The 19,297-nt window shown below is 44.7% G+C and overlaps 1 protein-coding gene across 5 annotated transcripts in view; it reads right to left on the bottom strand.

Annotated features, from left to right (window-relative positions):
* The window catches only part of Tp53bp1 (tumor protein p53 binding protein 1), a 68,667-nt gene that overhangs the window by 31,930 nt on the left and 17,440 nt on the right, over positions 1-19,297 (bottom strand). For 4 of the 5 annotated variants that reach the window (XM_050134290.1, XM_050134292.1, XM_050134291.1 and 1 more), the window contains 4 exons: positions 16,251-16,377; positions 15,504-15,598; positions 11,678-11,883; positions 4,778-6,062 (listed from right to left, as the gene is read on the bottom strand). In XM_050134290.1, coding sequence (XP_049990247.1) covers positions 4,778-6,062; positions 11,678-11,883; positions 15,504-15,598; positions 16,251-16,377 — 1,713 coding nt within the window. Of the gene's footprint in view, positions 1-4,777; positions 6,063-11,677; positions 11,884-15,503; positions 15,599-16,250; positions 16,378-19,297 lie in introns of those variants that run through there. The other variant, XM_050134294.1, reaches the window with a different exon arrangement.

The raw sequence follows: 19,297 nt of genomic DNA, 5'->3' as shown, positions 1-19,297 counted from the left end.
AAATATTTATTTATTTATTATGTATACAATATTCTGTCTCTGTGTATACCTGAAGGCCAGAAGAGGGCACCAGACCTCATTATAGATGGTTGTGAGCCACCATGTGGCTGCTGGGAATTGAACTCAGGACCTTTGGAAGAGCAGGCAATGCTATTAACCTCTGAGCCATCTCTCCAGCCCCAGGCAATGGGTTTTTGATCCTACTGCACGTACTGGCTTTGTGGAAGCCTAGGCAGTTTGGATGCTCACCTTACTAGACCTGGATGGAGGTGGGTGGTCCTTGGACTTCCCACAGGTCAGGGAACCCTGATTGCTCTTTGGGCTGACGAGGAAGGGGGACTTGATTGGGGGAGGGGGAGGGAAATGGGAGGCGGCGGCGGGGAAGAGACAGAAATCTTTAATAAATAAAGAAATTATAAAAAAAATTAAAAAAAGATTCCTTTGCACAATTCTAGGTACAACTTACTAAAAATAATTTAAGACCATCTCATTTCATCAATATAACTGAGACTTGAAATGTTTTCAGGCCCTAGGGCAGCACTGCCGCTACCTTCATCTGGCTAGCACAGCCTACCAATCATTTTCTCTACCTAGATCAGCCCTCTTTCCCCAACTCCAGTTCTTTTTACAGTTGTAACCAGAGATAAGCTGGATATCGTGGCTCTCAGCAAACTGGCTTCTGGCCAAAATCCTTTGAGGCTTTCAATACAAGGAAAATTCCTAACTCTCTGGGTTAGAGAGAGGCAGTTCAAGCAGTTAAGAGCACCTTGCAAAAGAACCAACATGGTAGCTAGCGCACAACCATCCACGGCTCCAGCTGCAGCGATCTGATGCCCTCTGCGACTGCTGGATCAAGCATGCACATGTTATACATGCAGACACACAGGCCCAACATTCAGACACATGAAATCAGTTGAAAAGTATTTTAAATCCTAACTTTCTAGTCAGCACGCAGTTAACTGGGGGCAGCCAAGTCTCCGGTCTTTCTTAATTATTCACGTTCGGTCCTCCAAATGCTGTTGTATTTCTCTGTACTTATCCAGCCATCTGAAAACTGTCGTCAATAGTCAGATTACCACCAAATTCTACAAAATAACTTGTCTATTTCGTCCTTTAGCTAGAATTTTCCACATTTCAGTTCTTTCCTATTGAGCTCATTATTTAAACTATCAAATCTTTTCTTCCGTACCAGACTATCATAGGCTCTCCTACTGCCTGTCAGCACATCAACAAATGAAGATACAAAGGCAAAGGAAACCACACCAACTGTCAAGTCACCTGTGTGGAGAGTTTGGTCTCATTTCTGAGAAATCCACAGAATTCATCACTTCAAAGCAATACTTAAACCTCTGTATAGTGGGGGAAGGGCTGAGGTAGGGTCTCAATGGGTAGTCTAAACAACTGTCTCTATGCTATTGTTTGTTTTGCAATAAGGGGATCAAACCTAGGGCCTGAGAAAATCAAGGCAAGGTCCCTACCAATGAGCTACACCCCCAGCTCACCCACAAGCTAAATGTCAAACATACAACGGCTTTTCTATCTCTTCTGCATCAGAAGCTATTATTCCTTCATGCTCTAATTTCTAAATAAAACTTTTCCTTTCTTTTTTTAAATATTTATTTTTAACTCTTGTCCCCAGACACAGGTGTAGACTCCAGCTGTTCTGAGGATGGTGGTGTCATTGTTTCTTTAGAGCTGGGTACTGGGCAATCTTAGTCCCCAGAGGCTTTTTCATACATGATCTATGGCATAAACTAAATCAGGCCTATCACTACCTAAAATTCCTAAACTTTTTTTTAGTATTTATTTATTTATTTTTGTTTGTGTATGGGTGTTATGCCTCATATATGTCTGTGCACCATGTGTGGGGTCTGGTATCCGCAGAGGCCAGAAAAGGGTAGCAGATCCCCTGAAGCTAGAGTCATAGGGATTTGTAGATACGGGAAACCAAACTCTGGTCCTCTAGAAGAGCAGTAAGCATCCTCAACCAGTGGGCCATCTCTTCAGCTCCAACTTTTAAGTTCTTAACCTTCCATAAATAAAATTGCTATGGGATAATGCTCTTGTACAGTGTAAAGATTTGTCACCATATTGGTTTAATAAAATGTTGATTGGCAGTAGCCAGGCAGGAAGTATAGGTGGGGTGACCAGACGAGGAGAATTCTGGGAAGAGGAAAGGCAGAAATGCAATTACCAGCCAGATGCAGAGACAGTAAGATGAGAAAGCCTAACTGAGAAAAGGTACCAAGCCACATGGCTAAACATGGACAAGAATTATGGGTTAATTTAAGTTATAAGAGCTAGTTAATAATAAGCCTGAGCTAATAAACCAAACAGTTTATAATTAATATAAGCCTCTGTGTGTTTCATTGGGACTGAACAGATGCGGGACTGGGTAAGATAGAAATTTCCTCTACATACAATTAACTATTATTTTCATTACATTTTCCTATTCAATAAATTGGTGCACGGATGTGGAACAAGTACATATATGCAGGCAAAACACCCATACACCTACAGCTTTTCTGAACACAGCTAAATTGTTTTCCTTTCATTTTCCTTCCCTACCCTCCACTGCTGGACACTGATTTCAAGGTCTACCACCAAGCTGCATTCCCCAGCCCTCAAGAACACTTAAGAAGAAGAGGGAGGCACCCACTTTCAGGGTTCTCTCTACATGGAGCAGTTACTGTACTTCTTAGCTAAATGGAAGAGGGAGAAAGGAAGGGGAAATGAAAGAGGAAGGGAAGAGAGGAGAAAGGAAGGAGACGGGACAGATGTGGGAAGGGAACGAGGAAGTCAAAAGGAGGAGGAAGGGAGGAGGAGGAAAGAGGAAAGGGAGGGGGAGGAGTTAAGAAAAAGGGGAAGGAGAGAAGTGGAAGGGAGCAGGACAAGTTAGGAGAGAAGGAAAAGGGGCGGAGGGGTGAAGGGAGAGGCAAGGAGGAGAGAAACAAATAATTTTCCACCATCTTCAATAATCCAGACTAATATTAGTAAAATATATTTTAATAAGGCAGTGTCTATGACAAAAAATAATTCATCATTCAGTATCTTAGAATATTCTAAAAGGTATTCTTGCAGGCTAGAGAGATGGCTCAGAGGTTAAAAGCACTAGCTGCTCTTTCAGAGATCCCGTGTTCAATTCCTAGCAACCACAGGGTGGCTCACAACCATTTGTAGTGGGATCTGATGCCTTCTTCTGCCATAAAGGCATATATATAGATAGAGTACTCATTCATAAATCTAAAAAAAAAAAAGGTATTTCTGACAGGCAATGTGGCACACAGCTGTAACCCCAGCACCTGAGACATGGAAACAGGAAATAAAACATTTGAAGGCATGGTACTATAAACCTTGTCAAAAGCCCCTGACTAGGGAGAGCACAGGCCACAGCTGGGACACACTGTCATGTTAGACGTCAAGCTGTCAATCTGCCTTCTATATATTTATGCTTATACCTATAGGTGTACATTGCTCTCAACTGTGGTCAGAAAAGCTGCTTTTGTGCAGTGGGCAACAGTTACTGCAGAGACTCCTGTCTAGTCCAGGTTTCAGGCAGACCTGACCACAAGTGCTCAGCTGGAATGATCTCCATTAACCTCCCCATCCAAGGCTTTGCAGAAGGACAGGGGAAAGAAGGTAAGAGCTGGTGGATGAGGAGAGAGCTGGGAAATGCTGACTTCTGGACATGACGTGGCCGTTACACACATCAACTCTTGACACCTACTGTTACCTGTACTGGGCCTGCGCAAGATCAAGCCAGTGGAAACTCCAGTGCGAAGGGGGAAGAGGCTACTGGCAGCTGACGGCTGCTGAGGGAGGGCTTGCCTTTACAGATACAGTCGCTGGTGGAACACACATGCCCAGTGGATGGCCTCACAACCATGCACATACAGGTAATACTGACTGGACGGGGGGGGGGGGCTAATAATATACCAGTAAAAGAAAGACATGAAGTTGGGAGGGTAATGAGGTCAGGGGCACCAGGAGTTTGGAGGAAGGTAATGGTGGATGGATATAATCAAAATACATTGTACAGGCCGGGCGATGGTGGCGCACACCCAATCCCAGCACTCGGGAGGCAGAGGCAGGCGGATCTCTGTGAGTTCGAGACCAGCCTGGTCTACAAGAGCTAGTTCCAGGACAGGCTCCAAAGCCACAGAGAAACCCTGTCTCGAAAAACCAAAAAAAAAAAAAAAAAAAAAAAAATACATTGTACAAATCTATAAAATTTCCAAATAATAACTTTGTTTTAAAATAAAATTATTAAATATCAGGAAAAAAGAAAATGTGAAGCCAGTCTGGACTGTAAAAATAAAGCTTTGAATCAAAAAAGACAAAGACAGACAGACAGAAAGACAGACAGAGATAAACAGATAGAGACAGGATAAGATAGAAAAAGAAAGGACTCACTGAACCTGTGGAATCATAAAAATATGTTAGGAATGGAAGTATAGCTCACTGTGGTACCTGCGTAGCTCACATGAGGTTAACCATGGGGTGGCAGGGGAGCCTCAAGGGCAGGACCTAAGTAGACAAAAATAAACTGGTACGATTACTAAGTACACACATTAACTACTCCTGAATTATGGTGTTGATAAATCTCCAATGTTCTCTGGTCATAAAAATAATTACAACTATGAAAGAAAACTACAATCACTAATCTCAAAATTATTCTCTCACGCTAACGCTCATTTCTGACAGTGTGTGAGCTCTCCTACTTCCTTTCCAAAGGACGCCTGGCCCGACAGCTCAAAATGAATCTGTCATCACTCACCGCTAGAACTTTCACAGAAACTCTGCGAGGCGCAGGCAGGGGCCTTCGCAAGCTGCTGGGACGTTCCCTCTGCCCCCAGCTGCTTGGCTTCGGCCACTTTGGCATCTATGGTCACTGAGCTGTCTTTCTCTTGAAGCTGCGGCTGGGGCATCTCCTGGTCGGGTGTGGGAGGCTGCGGAGAGTCCTCCTCGACAGCATCCTTTGCTGTGGCCTCTGCTTTCACATCTCCATCACACTCGGCATCCTTTTCCTCCAGCGTGTGCACTCTATTCTCAGCACATGGTTCCACCTCTGCAGCCACATCCTCCCAGGACTGTGAATCTGAGCACTTCTCCACTCCCTCAAAAGGTTCACTGGGAAAATCATCTCTTAGTGAGGGCTCCTTCATTTCAACGATAACAACACTGGAGTCCTCGGACGTGGCTTCCTCCCAGGTTTCTGGCTCCTTATGCTCTAACTCCTGGTGGAGCTGCTGGGGGGAGTCAACACTAATCATACTGGTTTCAACTTCCATAGCTTCTGGGCATTCTTCTTTGGGAGATTCCTTCTGAAGACACAATGCCTGGGACTGAGTTTCAGTCAGAGACAGGTGCAGCGGGATACTCTCCATCGTTTCTTCCTTGGGCTCTTCTCTGTGACTTCCACAGGGAGTCTCAGGGACTTCTTCTACCTCAGATCCCGAAAACCCCTCCTCTGGATGCTGTTCTTTAATTTCCACAGCTTCCTCCTGATCTAAGACACTAGAAAGGGCCTCGGACCGAGTAGCAGGAGATGGAACAGCCTGGCTCCCGGAATCACAAGTGAGATCAATGCAAACATCTTCAGTGGCAGTGTCTTCTCCGCCTTTCCTACCAGCAGCTAAAACATCAGCGTCACCTCTGTTCTCTGCGTCACCCGCTTCTGTTTGGCCATCATTCTGACTCAGTTCTTCTAGCTGGCCATCTTGTGCTGGATTCATCAGGATATTATCACCTTCGGCAGGAAGTTCAGAATTGGTAACTGGAGACAGTGGCTCGGTATCGTCAATCTGTGTGTTCTCTCCATCTCCCTCGATCCTGGGAGAGCCCAAGCCCTCCATCCTTGAGGACTGGCTACCCTCACTTGTAGAAAGTATCAGTTTGCAAGAGTCCTCTGTCAGGGAGAGCCCAAGGTCGGCAGTGAAATTCTTTGGTTCACTCTCTGAAGTCTTGGAACACTCAACAGTCAGAGATGAGCTGTGCAGATTGCTGTCCTTCTTCTCATCGCTTGACCGCTCTTCCAGACTTGGTGAGGGAATGAAAATGTCCTGAGGATGGATCAAAACGTCAAGCCATCAGTGGTCCATATCGTGTTTCTTTTATATCTAACCTTTAGATTCACCTACATTTCTAAATCAATTATTCAGAAAGTAAAGACCTCTAGCTAGGGCTGTAATTCCAGAACTTCAAACCCTACAACCTGTCTTTCAACTACATGAGTCATTCTGTTCGGTGTCTTGTAAAATCTCTGGCAAAAATAAGCATAATCTAAACAAAAGCCGAAAAGTACTAGTTTATTAAGCACAAGAATATTCAAACTTAACTTCACCATCAAGCGGCCAAAGTCATGTCATTCACACGGAATGGACCCCAGTATGTTTACAGAAACACCTTCAGTCTCATGAAGTAGGACCTGATATTCATTCTGCTTCACAGTGCCACTATGGACAGTCATAAGGCAGGTGTTAAAGTGCAAAGACACAAGAGCGTTGTAATCAGACACGGAGAAATACAACTAAAACTACAATGAAATGCCACCAGAGCCACAAAAATGGCTAAGTTCTAAAACCTCACAAACCAAGTACCAACATCTCCTTGGAACAACTGTAAGTCCTCGCGAATGGCTGGCAAGAAAGCAAAACAGCACAGACACGGTAGCGCAGCCCTCCTAAAGTTAAACACACTTCCACACGACTCCAAATTCTTTGTGTGGGCTGTGATGTTGACTAGCTCAGTTGGCGGAGTGCTTGTCTAACATATATACAAAGGCGGCCCATGCCTTTAATGCCAGCCCTCCCCAGGTAGAGGCAGGAGAATCTCTGTGAGTTTTGAGGTCTACATAGGAAGTTCCAGAACAGCCAGGACTAGATAGAGAAACCCTATCTCATTAAAAAAAAAAAAAAAAAAAAAAAAAAAACACCACCACCAACAACAAAAAAAGTAAAACCTAGACAAAGCCTAGGCACCATGAACATGTAACAATCCCAGAGGTTGGGAGGCAGAGATGAGAACACTGCCAGCTTATCTGTGCAGTGAGTCCCACGCCATCCAGGGCTACAAAGTGGCCCCAATCTTAATATGCACAGGCACACAGTAGTCTGAGGCATGCACCTTTAATCTCAGCGCAGGAAAGGAAAAGACAACTGGATCTCAATGAATTCAAGGCCAGCCTACTCTACATAGTAAGATCCAGGCCAGTCAAGACCACATAGTAAGAACTTGTCTCAAAAAATAAAAAAAATTGTGTGTGTGTGTGTGTGTGTGTGTGTGTGTGTGTGTGTGTTCTAACATAAACACTATCTGGAGGCCAGAGGATGACTTTTGAGAATCAAGTCTCTCTTTCCACTGCTGTTCCTTTGTTCTGCTGATCAACCCAGGTTCTCGGGCTTTTGGAGCAAATACCCACCAATCCCCAAGCATCCTGCTGCCCCAATGCTGTTTTTCTTTTTCTTTCTTTAAGGGGTGGGGGTAGGGTGAGGGTTAAAACAGGAACTCATTATGGCCAGGCTGACCTTGAATGCCTGCTCTTCCTGCCTTTACCACCCATGTGCTGTAATTATGGGTATGTGCCTTCATGCTTGCTTTAATTTAACCCATTTCTTTCTCTTCCTTTCTTTCTTCCTTCCTTCCTCCTTCCTTTCATTTTTTCCAGACAGAGTTTCTCTGTGTAACAGCCCTAGCTGTCCTGGAACTAGCTCTGTAGACCAGGCTGGCCTCAAACTTACAGAAACCCGCCTACCTCTGCCTGAACACATAGTATTGAGCACGGGTACCACATCACAACTCTCATGAGTCAACACTGTCTTTCTACCTTTAAGAATGGCATAGGAATTTGATACATAATAAAAAAAAGAGGTAACATTTAAATTAGAACGGTAAATTCAACATCCATTTTAATTCTTTCTGAAACCCAGCTAAGCAATGGTAAAAGCATGTATTTCCCTAACATGCACAATTCTCAAGGAAAAGAACTACACACACACACACACACACACACACACACACACACTCGCGCGCGCGCGCGCGCGCGCGCGCACACATATATTCTGAAAGAATGGCAATCCACTTGGTAGACAAGGAAAGGTAATTACAAGGCCAAATAAAAGAAAGGCAAAAGGTTACCAGGGTAATACAACACACCACACCATGCCCCACCCTGAAAAGGACTTACTGGACTTGGCAGTCGCACCAGATAATCCTAAGAGTGAAGGTAAGGGAGCTGCTAGAACAGGACGGCCTCCTGGAAGTCTGTGTAAGAAGCAGTTCAACTCCCATATCCTCTTCCCTGCCCCCTCAACCCTGAGAAAATGAACACAATGCCCGGGACTGGAGGACAGGAAGCCCAGGCGTGAGAGGCCCATCCTGAAGACAGAGGGGTTGCAGGACTCTGCAGACTAAGTGGAACCACTCGCATCACCTTCACCCCAAACCTTCCTCCTCTAAAGACCCGCTATGCGACAACAGACCCTGTACCCAGCAGGCAGCGGGTTAGACTTTTCTGGGGAATGGGATCACTCCACGATGGTCAGGATCCCTACACTGGGATACTCCTGGCAGAGCATCCCAGCAGATTACACACAGTGAGGACCAGAAGTCGCAGCTATCACCTCAGGACTACTAATCCAGAGTTCTGGCTTTTCACTCTTAAATAGCAGCAAATGAGGAAAAGCTCTTATTTAAAAGATAGCAAGGGTCAGAGATGGAGAGATGGCTCAGCAGTGAAGAGCACTGCCTAAAACCAGGCAGTGCTGGTGCACACCTTTAATCCCAGTACTTGGGAGGCAGAGGCAGGCAGATCTCTGTGAGTTCGAGGCCAGCCTGGTCTACAGAGCAAGTTCCAGGACAGGCTCCAAAGCTACAAAAAAACCCTGTCTCCAAAAAAAAAAAAAAAAATTCAGAAAACAAACAAACAAACAAAACCAAATTATGGATATAGCTGAGCTGGGAGAGTTCGTGTCTAGCATGCACATAATACACAGAGCCCTGGGTTCCAACCCTATTATTAACAAAACTACTCAACAAGCTGGGTGTTCGTGGTAGATGCTTTTAATCACAGCACCCAGGAGGCAGAGACAGGTTAGAGTTTGAGGCCAGCCTGGACTACATAGTGAGTTCCAGGACAGCCAGAGTTATATAGTGAGACCCTGTCTCAAAACAAACAAACAATGAAAAAAAACCACTCCACAAAACCCACGTGACAGGACACTGCCCGAAATCCCTTCACTCAGGTGGTGGAGGCAGGAAGGTCCGAGCTCCATGTCATCCTCAGTTACACAGTGAGTAGTTTGTGATACCACGTGACCCCGCCTCAAAAATGTGATAGCACGTGACCCCACCTAAAAAAACATGTGATACCACGTGACACCTCAAAAACATGAAAAAAGGAAACAGAATTGGTCTTTGATATAACCTATTAGTAAACACACACATTTCATTCGGGCCTACAGTCTGGTTCCCCAGCACTAAACAGGCAGGGCATGGCGACTGTCTTTCAGAGGCTAGGAGACCGAGGCTAGGACGAGTACAAGGCTAGCCTGGGTTACAAAGCAGACTCTGTCTCAAAACGAAATAACTAAGAACCAAAGAAATCGTTTGCACAGCGTACTCGAGGCCATGGGCTCGGCCCTAGGACCACGTAAATAAACACACTATCAAAGCCTACTTAGAACAGCGACACTTCTGGAGAAGAAAAACTTTCAAAACGATTATTATCATTAAAGAGAAATACATACATAAAACAAGACAAAAATTATTCAGAGGGAAAAAAGACTGCAAGAATTAAAAACAAAAGCATGGAAATTAGTAATCCGTAGATTAAAATAGATGACGCCAGCAACTACACCCACAGTTTACATGAGAAATAAAATATATCCTCACACAAGTGTGTACATCAGCCTTCATAGCAGCATGATTCACAGAGATAAAAAGAGAAAAACCCAATGTTTGTCAACTGAACTAAAAAGTAAGCGTCATGCACACACAACAGGACCAGTCCCAAGAGATGGATGGAGGTCTGCTCCATGCAGGGACATCATGCTGTCACGGTTAGCTTCAGCTGCCAACCTGAGACAACCCAGAGACGTCGAGGGTGGGGAGTACAGACACAGGGACTGCGGGATCACAATTCAAAAAAAAGGTCACAGGGTCCAAAGCAAAATCAATCTGCCTTACACTACTCAATAAAAGCACCAGAAACACAAAATCAGGAGTGCAATGCCTTAAAATCGTCAAGTATCAGCAATCATTTATAATTCCACAGCCTACAAACTATGAAATAAATAAGAGAGTAGATAAAAGGCTCTAATAAAATGTCCCCAACCAGCATGAGGAACTAGACCAGCAGTTCTCAACCTGTGGGTCACAGCCCCTTTGGAGGGGGTCACACAACCCTTTCACATGGCCCCATATCCGATACTCTGTACATCATATATTTACATTATGATTTATAACAATAACAAAATTACAATTTTTTTTTTTTTGTTTTGTTTTGTTTTCCAAGACAGGACTTCTTTGTATAGCCTTGGCTGTCCTAGAAGTAACTCTGTAGATCTGGCTGGCCTCAAACTCAAGACATCTGTCTGCCTCTGCCTCCCGAGTGCTGGATTAAAGGCATGCACCACCACTCCAAGCACAAAATTACAATTACTAATCAGCAACAAAAATAATTTTATGGTTGGTGGTCAGCAAAATATGATGTTGTACTACAGTGTCACAGCACTAGGAAGGCTGAAAACCACTGAACTTGACCAAAGAAGCCAGCAAGCAAAGATGGAGAGCAGATAAACTGTAAAAATGATGCCCGAAGTCACCCTCTGACCTCCACACGCACATGCAGTAACATGCATGCCACATACACATGCACACACAGTAACGTTTGTTATTTGTTTTTCAAAACATAGTTTCTCTGTAGCTCTGGCTGCCCTGGAACTCACTCTGTAGACCAGGCTGGTCTCGAACTCACAGAGATCCACTTGCCTCTGCTTCCTGAGTGCTGGGATTAAAGGTACATGCCACCACTGGATGTCTCAGCCATTAAAGGATAGATTTACAACCAAAAAATAGAATACTTTCTTTAAAGATTGGTCTAGATATGTTGCTCAGTGACAAAGCACTTGCCTGGAGTCTGAGTGTGGTGTTCTGACTAGGAAGGAATGGGCCCCACAGACTCTGTGTTTGAATGCTTGGACCATAGGGAGTTACAATATTAGAAGGTGAGGCCTCGTTAGCGGAAGTGTGTCGCTGTGAAGACGGGCTCTGAGGTCTCCCATATCATGCCCAGTGTGGGCTCTGAGGTCTCCCATATCATGCCCAGTGTCAGTCTCCCTCTGCTGCAGATTAAGACGTAGCACTCTCAGCTCCCTCGGCACCATGTCTACCTGCACACCTCCATGTCCCACCGCGATGAACAAATCCTCTCAAATGTAAGCCAGCCCATTAAGTGTTTTCCATAGTCATGGTGTCTCTTCACAGCCATAGCAGCCCTAAGAACTGTGCACCCTTAGGTTCAAATCCCTGAACCACAAAGTAAGGAGGAGGGAAGCTCTGAGTTCGAGGCCAGTCTGGTCTACAAAGCAAGGCTATCACACCTGCTTCGAAGAGAAAAAAAAAAGTAAGGAGGGAAGCAAAAGTGTGAGGAGAAGGAACCTCTGCCTACAACACTCACGTGAGAGAACTCTGGCTGTGATGGGATGGGCAGCGAGCCCGGAGTGCAGACAGGCGTGCTCTGAGACACTGGGGTTGACACGCAGGGTGACGCAGCGGGTTGACATGGGAGAAGCGGTTTTTCTGTCTCCAATGCTTCCTCATCCTGAAGCTTCTGCAAAGTCTCCCCTCCTTCTTCAGGCATCACTGATATATCCATGGGCTCATCTGATTCCACACAGGAAAAATGATTAAGAAATTATCACTCACCAATATCAACAGCAATTATGCTACAGAAACTTCAATTCCTAAAGCACAGTGTCCTAATTTTCAAAAACTGACCTGACAGTGGGTTGTGTCCCACCAATCCTGCCCTGTGCACATGCATGTGCACACATATGGAGCTCAGCAGACAACTTTCAGGAGCTGGGTCTCTCCCCCCCACTATGGGCTCCAGGGACAACACTCAGACTGTCGGGCTTTCTGGTCAAGTATTTTTAATCACCTCACCAAGACACATCTATTTTCAAATACAGACTAAAATGGTGTTTCATCTGAGGGCACCCACCCCACTGTAGCACGAATTCTAATTGGTCTTAATAAATAAAACCTGGAATCAGAAGAGCTGAAAGATCAGGGAGGAAGAGCAGTTCTTACTAGAACTAGAGAGTTCTTACTTCTATCAATGCTCAAACCAAAGGGGTGACCCTGTGTCCACCAACCTTCAGACCGCAGCTGTCACTACAAAACCCCAGACTGCATTTGCGCTCCTGTCTCCACCTCCCTAGTGTTGGGATTAAAGGCATGTGATTCCAAGTGCTGGGATCACCTTTGTGTGAGCTGTTTCTCTTTTAGACAGATTCACTCTCGTGTAGCACACGGTGGCTTTGAACTCAGAGAGATCCATCTGCCTCTGTCTCCCAAATGCTGGAATTAAAGGTGTGTGCCACCACTGCCTAGTCTCTCTGGCTAACTAGTGGTTTAGCCCTGCAGGCTGATCTTCATGCAAACTTTGATAGATTACAAACAAAGCATCACTACACCCGACCCATACAAAATGGAAATCAGATCGTCTCCTCTAAACCTTCCCAGCATATTGTAGCTCATTCTCACGCCTGTAGGAATAGTCAGATTAATATTTTCATGTGTTTGTATATGTGGTGTGCATGTGTATGAATGTCTACATGTGTGTGGGTACAAGCACGTGTGCACAAGTTGGGGGGGGTCTGGGGAGGCCCAAGGTTGATGTCAAAATCTTACTTGACTTTGCCTAGTGTTGCTAACCAGCTTAGCCCCGTGGGTCCCATCTCCACTTTCTGAAGCTAGATTAACCAGCAGGCCACCATGCTCTCCCAGCATCTACATGGGTTCCAAGGATCCCACCAACTCCAGCACTTTGACTGCTGAGCCACCTCCCCAGCACTTAATGCCACCTAATTTAACTATTACACAGTCTGCCCCAGGCCCAGAAAGGCAATGAATTTGTTCATCACTCTGAGTCAGTTATCTAAGGTATGAACTTGTAGCTGCAGTACGTACTAAGTGCAGAGACTGACACCAGAACAAATTCAGAGTTACCTACGCCAATCAACACTGATTTAGCTCAGAACCAAGACACTGATTCCAACACAAACTGCTCAGGGGAAACACACAGAGAGAACACAAAACACTGTTTCTGGGGCTGGGAAGATAATTCAAACGTTAAGAGCACAGGTTACTGTTCTTCCAAAGGACCTAGGTTCGAGTCCCACCCAGCACTCACAGTCATCTGCAACTCCAATTCCAGGGGATCCAACACACTATTCTGGCCTTGGGGTGCCAGGCATACGAGTGGTTCACAAACATACAAGCAGGCAAAACACCCATACACATATAGAATCTAAAAAACACGATTTCTGCATAATATTCTACCTACCTTAAGGCTACCCAGCCCATCGTCAGAACCAGCCTGTTTAGTTCATCAGGCTTCTGACCCTGAACCGACAACTTGACCCCGACCACACCAGCCATAAGCTACTTTCTCCATTGAGTCTGCCCCAGTTTACAATCACACACACAGTCCAAATTCAGGGCCACCCTGGCTGCTTGCTCACCCTTACATGTTTGTCTCGTGAGATTTTAGGGTCCAGTGCTACAAACTTTGATTTAGATGACAAAACAAACAAATCCAAAGAGCATTGGAAACTTCACAAACATGTATGCACATATTAAGCAAATGTGTTCAATACAGCTGACGCAATGTTACACGGAAAAGAGAAAACTAAATCAGATATATAATGATGCCAACTGCAGAAAAATACTTTTTCGTATGCACAGAAAATCTTTGAAAAACACATCCGAATACTAACTATAATTAAATCTGGACTGTGGATCCTCGGATGATTCTTTCATTTTCTTCACTTTACTCTAATATACTTTTCCAAATTTTCTACAGTGAGCACTGATTAAACATCTGGAGAAGATTTTTATCCAATCCTTTTTCATATGTTCACATTACAGATAGAAGAAATTGAGACACTAACCTAATAATCTAAGTAGGGCTTTGTAGAAAGGAATCTCATCCCCACCAATCACACAAACAGTCAGAATGCTATTGCTCTGCCCGGGTTCCACCAATGACACAAACAGCCAGAATGCTGTTGGTCTGCCCGGGTTCCTACAACTGAGAAAACAGACAAGCAGAGAAGAAAGGAACAGAGGCTAAGCCACCCATGGAGTACTTCTCAATACTCACGGGATCAGCAGCACGGACAGCAGGCCGTCACAGGAGAACATATGTCAGGTAAAAACAAAAGTTTCAGAGGCAAGTGCCTGAGTTCAGACCCTAACTCCATCACTAGTTATGAAGTCTGTGACTCCATGTTCTCACGTACAACATGGAGATAAAAGCAACTGCTACTTCAAATTTTTATGCAGATCCTTGGGAGAAGGCAGAAATATCTGGCATAAGCTAAGTGTTTAATTAATAATATGAGCCTCTACAGCCTTATTCATGTGTGAATAAAAAAGAGCACCAGGTACGGTGTTACATAGTTGAGTCTAGCACTCAGGAGGGGAAGGAGAGGATCTCTACCTGAAGGGCAGACTGGGCCACATAGCAAGACCTCTATCTCAAATGCAAAACAAAACAGAGGAAAAGAAGAAACAGAATTAACAGACATTTAGCCAATAAGTGGGCTGGGGATCTAGGCTAAGGACAGAGTGCTTGCCTACCATGCTCAAAGCCCAAGATCAGATACACAGCGCCACCCAAATCACAGCATGGCAGCACGCATCTACAGTTCCAACACTCAGGAGGTGAAAGCAGGGGATTCAAAGTGCAAGGGCATGCTCAGCTACAGAGGGGGTTTGAGGAGAGCCTGGGATACAGGAGACCATCTCTGGGGTGGGGAATGCTAAGTCCTCAAAAGGAAAAGCAAGTCAGAACTGTCAGCACCTCCTTCAAGCCACCCTTTGATTATTTTAATCCACACAAAATTAAAAAGCCCAAGAAACAACTGTTGGTTTTTCTCTCACTAGGAACAGGTTAGCATGTTACTGGAAGGTACCAGATAATTAATTAATAACCAATCCAGTATTTCCCCACACTTTCTTATTGGGTTCAATTTTAAAAACATAAAAATTCTTACCAGAGCATTTTTGTCAAAATCAAAATAGTGGAAAAATCTTAGAAGAATCTATGCTTAAAAAGCAAAGAGCTAAGAGCGGTTTATCCTAGGCCATGTCCCGGGAAACTAGGGACAGAGTCTCAGGAACAGTGTGGCAAAGGACAAAGCAGCGTGCACTGGGGAGGCGGGACACTGCCCCTCTCCTGGGCTCAGATGAACACACACATCACAACAGCTCACCTTTTCTCCCTCCTTGCTCTGTGGGACTGCTAGGAACGATAAAAGGGGTAGGTCGGAAAGCATCAGGGGAAGGAGCAACAAGATCTGAGGAATTCCTTTATATAAAGAGAGAATCACAGGTTATTTGACTGCGACCAAGCATTTGACATTTGCTTCGACTTTTTAACAAAAATATCCAGCTCACATATTTAACAGCATATATACGTAATAGAATAGCATTTCTCCTGACCAGCAACCTAAGACTCAAACACTAAGTTCTTTCAAGAGTAAGGGCAAAATGAACATCTAGACACAAGGACATCATGATTAAGAAACAGGACAACCAAAAGCTGAAACTAATTCACAGAACTGAGACATAAAAATCTCTACTTCATTTTTACACACTATGAAGAGTATGCACATTTTTATTTAAAACCAAAAGCAAGCACAAAAAAACAAAAAGCAAACCTCTTTTCCCTAGCTACTGCTGACTGTAACAACCTACTCTCTCTTCTCTACTGCTAAGTGACAGAAATGCTAGCAATCGGAGGCACGAATGATTGCCCTGAATGACAAGGCATTTCAATGCCTAGCGAAACCTTCGCCATCCACAATACAGCCTCCAACAGCAGAACGTATGTACATACTTTAAGAGTTCACTAAGTTCTTGCCCCAAAACTCCTAAGGCCTGGATTCTAGCTTTTAGCTTTGAAAGGAACTCTGGTCTGAGAGGTCCCTGGCTCCCCAGGTCGTTTCAGGTTTACTTACGTGGAAAGACTGTCCTGAACAAGGGGCCTCTGACCAGACAGCTGCAGGAGCTGCAGGGTGGTGGCGGGTGTAGAAACCGGAGAACACCCACCTTCCTCCCTTGAAGGAGTAGAACAACCGTCAGAAGCTAGTGGGGGAGAAAAGTTAGAGTTGTGTTTACTTCTCAGACTGACATCACTGAGTGGGGGACCTACTGAGTGCTACAAAAACAGCAATGCCCAGTCTGTTACACTTCAGGGGACAGAAGTCCTTTCGGGTGGCAGCCCAACTCAATGGGACATCACCAGAACGCAAATCAGGAGTCAACAGACACCCCACCCCACACCCCGTTTCAGGTTTCCTTAATAAAGAATTGGTTAACAGAGCTCCTGGTCTTTTCTACCATAATCTAAGCTTAGAGACGGTGATGGCTAGAAACACACTTCTGCGCATGTCTGAGAATTATGTATCAGACATCCTATCATTATCAGGAGAAAAATAATCCTAAAAACTGGTACCAAGAATTGGGGCCTAGCCTGTCATGAGCCTGGCTTGTGGATTCCAGGCCTTTGGAGGTGGTTTGTACGAGAAATGTGTAAGAGTGTGCAGATGTAGCCCTGGGAGCTGTGCTTAGCAGGCCATTCCTGGGGAGAGTCTAAGATGCAGAAAAAAGGTGAAGACAGGAGAAGCCTGGCTCTCAAAGTTAGGGGAACAAGGACTCTACTGGGAATGGAGTCACCAATGATATATTCTAGAACTCAACTATGAACCACTTGTGAAATATTCCAGAGCTCAACTATAAGCCAGCAGTGATATATTCTGGCAAAGATCTGGCTGCACTGTACCCATGTCCTAAGAACTTGAGACTGAATTCATAAGTAATGGAATAGCTGGATGCCGTGGGTACACGCCTTTACTCTCAGCACTTGAGAGGCAGAGGCAGGTGGATCTCTGTAAATTCAAGGCCTGCCTGGTCTACAGTGTTAGTGCCAGGGCAGCCAGAGTTACAATGTTAAGAACCTGACTCTAGGAAAGTAAAAAAAAAATGTAACGAATGGACTAATTCGCCTGACAGAAGAAACTGCACTGCACTCAGGAAAGCTCTCTGCTCACGGTCCCCATTCAGTAAGGGAACAAAGACGTGAGAACGTGCAAGGATTCAAAGTTGTAGACAGTGTACAGGGAAAGTATCTGTAACATTTAAATCATGCCATTACAGCGAAACCTCTGTGTTTTCAGTGGGGACAACAGCAGGTAAAACCCCACCCACTCATTTGAAAGGAAAAGTCTGAACTGACAATGCCACCACATGGGTTCCCTGCGGCAAAACAGCTGCCTAGGGAAATGTTTTTCCAAGGGCACCCTCAAAGACACAGGGTTGCTGCAACTGTGATCCAAGAGGTTGCTGCAACTGTGCTACATCTGAAGCTGGCAGAACTGGGAGTATCATCCACATGGTACTGTTTTTGTAGGCATGAAAGATGGAGAAGCAAGAGAGTCACTGAATCTAGCACCAAAGTTTCAGAAAGCTGCTGAGTCCAGGCAATGTGTGGAGGGGTTAAGATTCTCTGCAACAAGGCTCTCCAAGACCATGCATGAAGCTGGGAAGGAGAAACCTAAGTTTCAATAGAGAACCCAGGAATGTTTGAGAAGCCAAAACATAGGACATCTGCCAAGAAAAGCTACAGCAGAGCTAACCAAAGAGAGAGGTCACCTACATTGAAGGCATCAGAGCGGAAGAAGGGAGCATCTAAGACTGTTAGAGCCCAGATGACAACATCACAAACCCAATCACATGGAGCTATAGGTATGGTGTTTGCCCTGCTGGCTCTTAGTCTTGCTTTGCCCCCACCCCTCTTTTTGGACTGGGACACTGGCTTTCCTTTTTTTTTTTTTTTTTTTCTTTTTTTTTTTTGCTTTCTAGGGGTTGTGGTTAGGAGATACGGTCTCAGATGCATTAGACTTTCAAACAATACTGGGGCTGTTAAGGACTATGGGGACTTTTGAAAAACTAAACACAGTTGCAATATGAGATGAAAATGAGATTTTAGGGGCTAGGGCAAAATGTTATGATCTAAAGAGATGTGTTGGTGTCAAGCTGAAAAGAGGGTGGAGCTGTCATGATTAATTTTGTCAACTTGGCTGCATTTAGAATCACCATGGAAACACACCTCTGAGTGTGTCTATGAGGGTATTTCCAGAAAGGCTTAGCTGAGGAGGAAGCACCCTCTCTGAATGTATATATGTATGCAGCCAACCCCACGGGAATCCAGCTCTACTTCCTGAGCATGGACACTGTGACCAGTTTCTCTCTGCCCTACAGCCATAATCCCTCTGACATGGGGACTAGAACTCTAAACCTGTAAGACCAAAAAAATAAAATAAAACAAACTCCTGTTTTTAAAAAGCTACTCATCTATCTATTAATTTCTGTGTATGTTTGTATGCCTCTAGGAACCTATAAAGGCCAGAAGAAAGCAACAGATCCCTGGAACTGGGCTTACAACAGATGGGGAGGGGTTATGTGGGTGCTGGGAACTGACCCTCTGCAAGAGCAGTCTTAACCACTGAGCTGTCTATCCAGCCCCAAACCTTCTTTCTTTCAGCTCTTTTTATCAGATTTTTTTGGTCACAGAATGATAAAAATAACTATTATAGAGAGGAAAAGCCAGAATCCTTATACCTCTGCTTGGCTGCTCTTCTTTCTCGTGATGCTTCTACAATAAAACAGCAAGCGAGCCTTTTATTCCAAGGTCTACCTAAGGTGAAGGAAAGCTCATGCCATGATGCAGATGGGAGAAGTCAAAACAATGCGCATGACACCTGATGGTATGAATGCAGCAATTTTCATGATTAGAACCTGAGCCTCCTCAAAGGAGACAGAAATTACTAAGTATTATTTCTAAAGTCTATGAGCAGCCATAGTGACTGACGATACTAAGTTCTCTACTGGCCCTTTGGCTTAGATGGAGACTATCAGCTTAGACTAATATCAACTGCACGATCCCTCACTGTAAAGAAATGCTTTAAATACACCCTGATAGCTTCAGTGGGTGCCTGCTGATGTC

Source organism: Alexandromys fortis, unplaced genomic scaffold (assembly GCF_014885135.2).
Source record: "Alexandromys fortis isolate MF-2015 unplaced genomic scaffold, M_Fortis_MF-2015_v1.1 scaffold_6, whole genome shotgun sequence".
Taxonomy (NCBI): Eukaryota; Metazoa; Chordata; class Mammalia; order Rodentia; family Cricetidae; genus Alexandromys; species Alexandromys fortis.
This window is presented reverse-complemented; position numbering and strand designations above follow the sequence as displayed.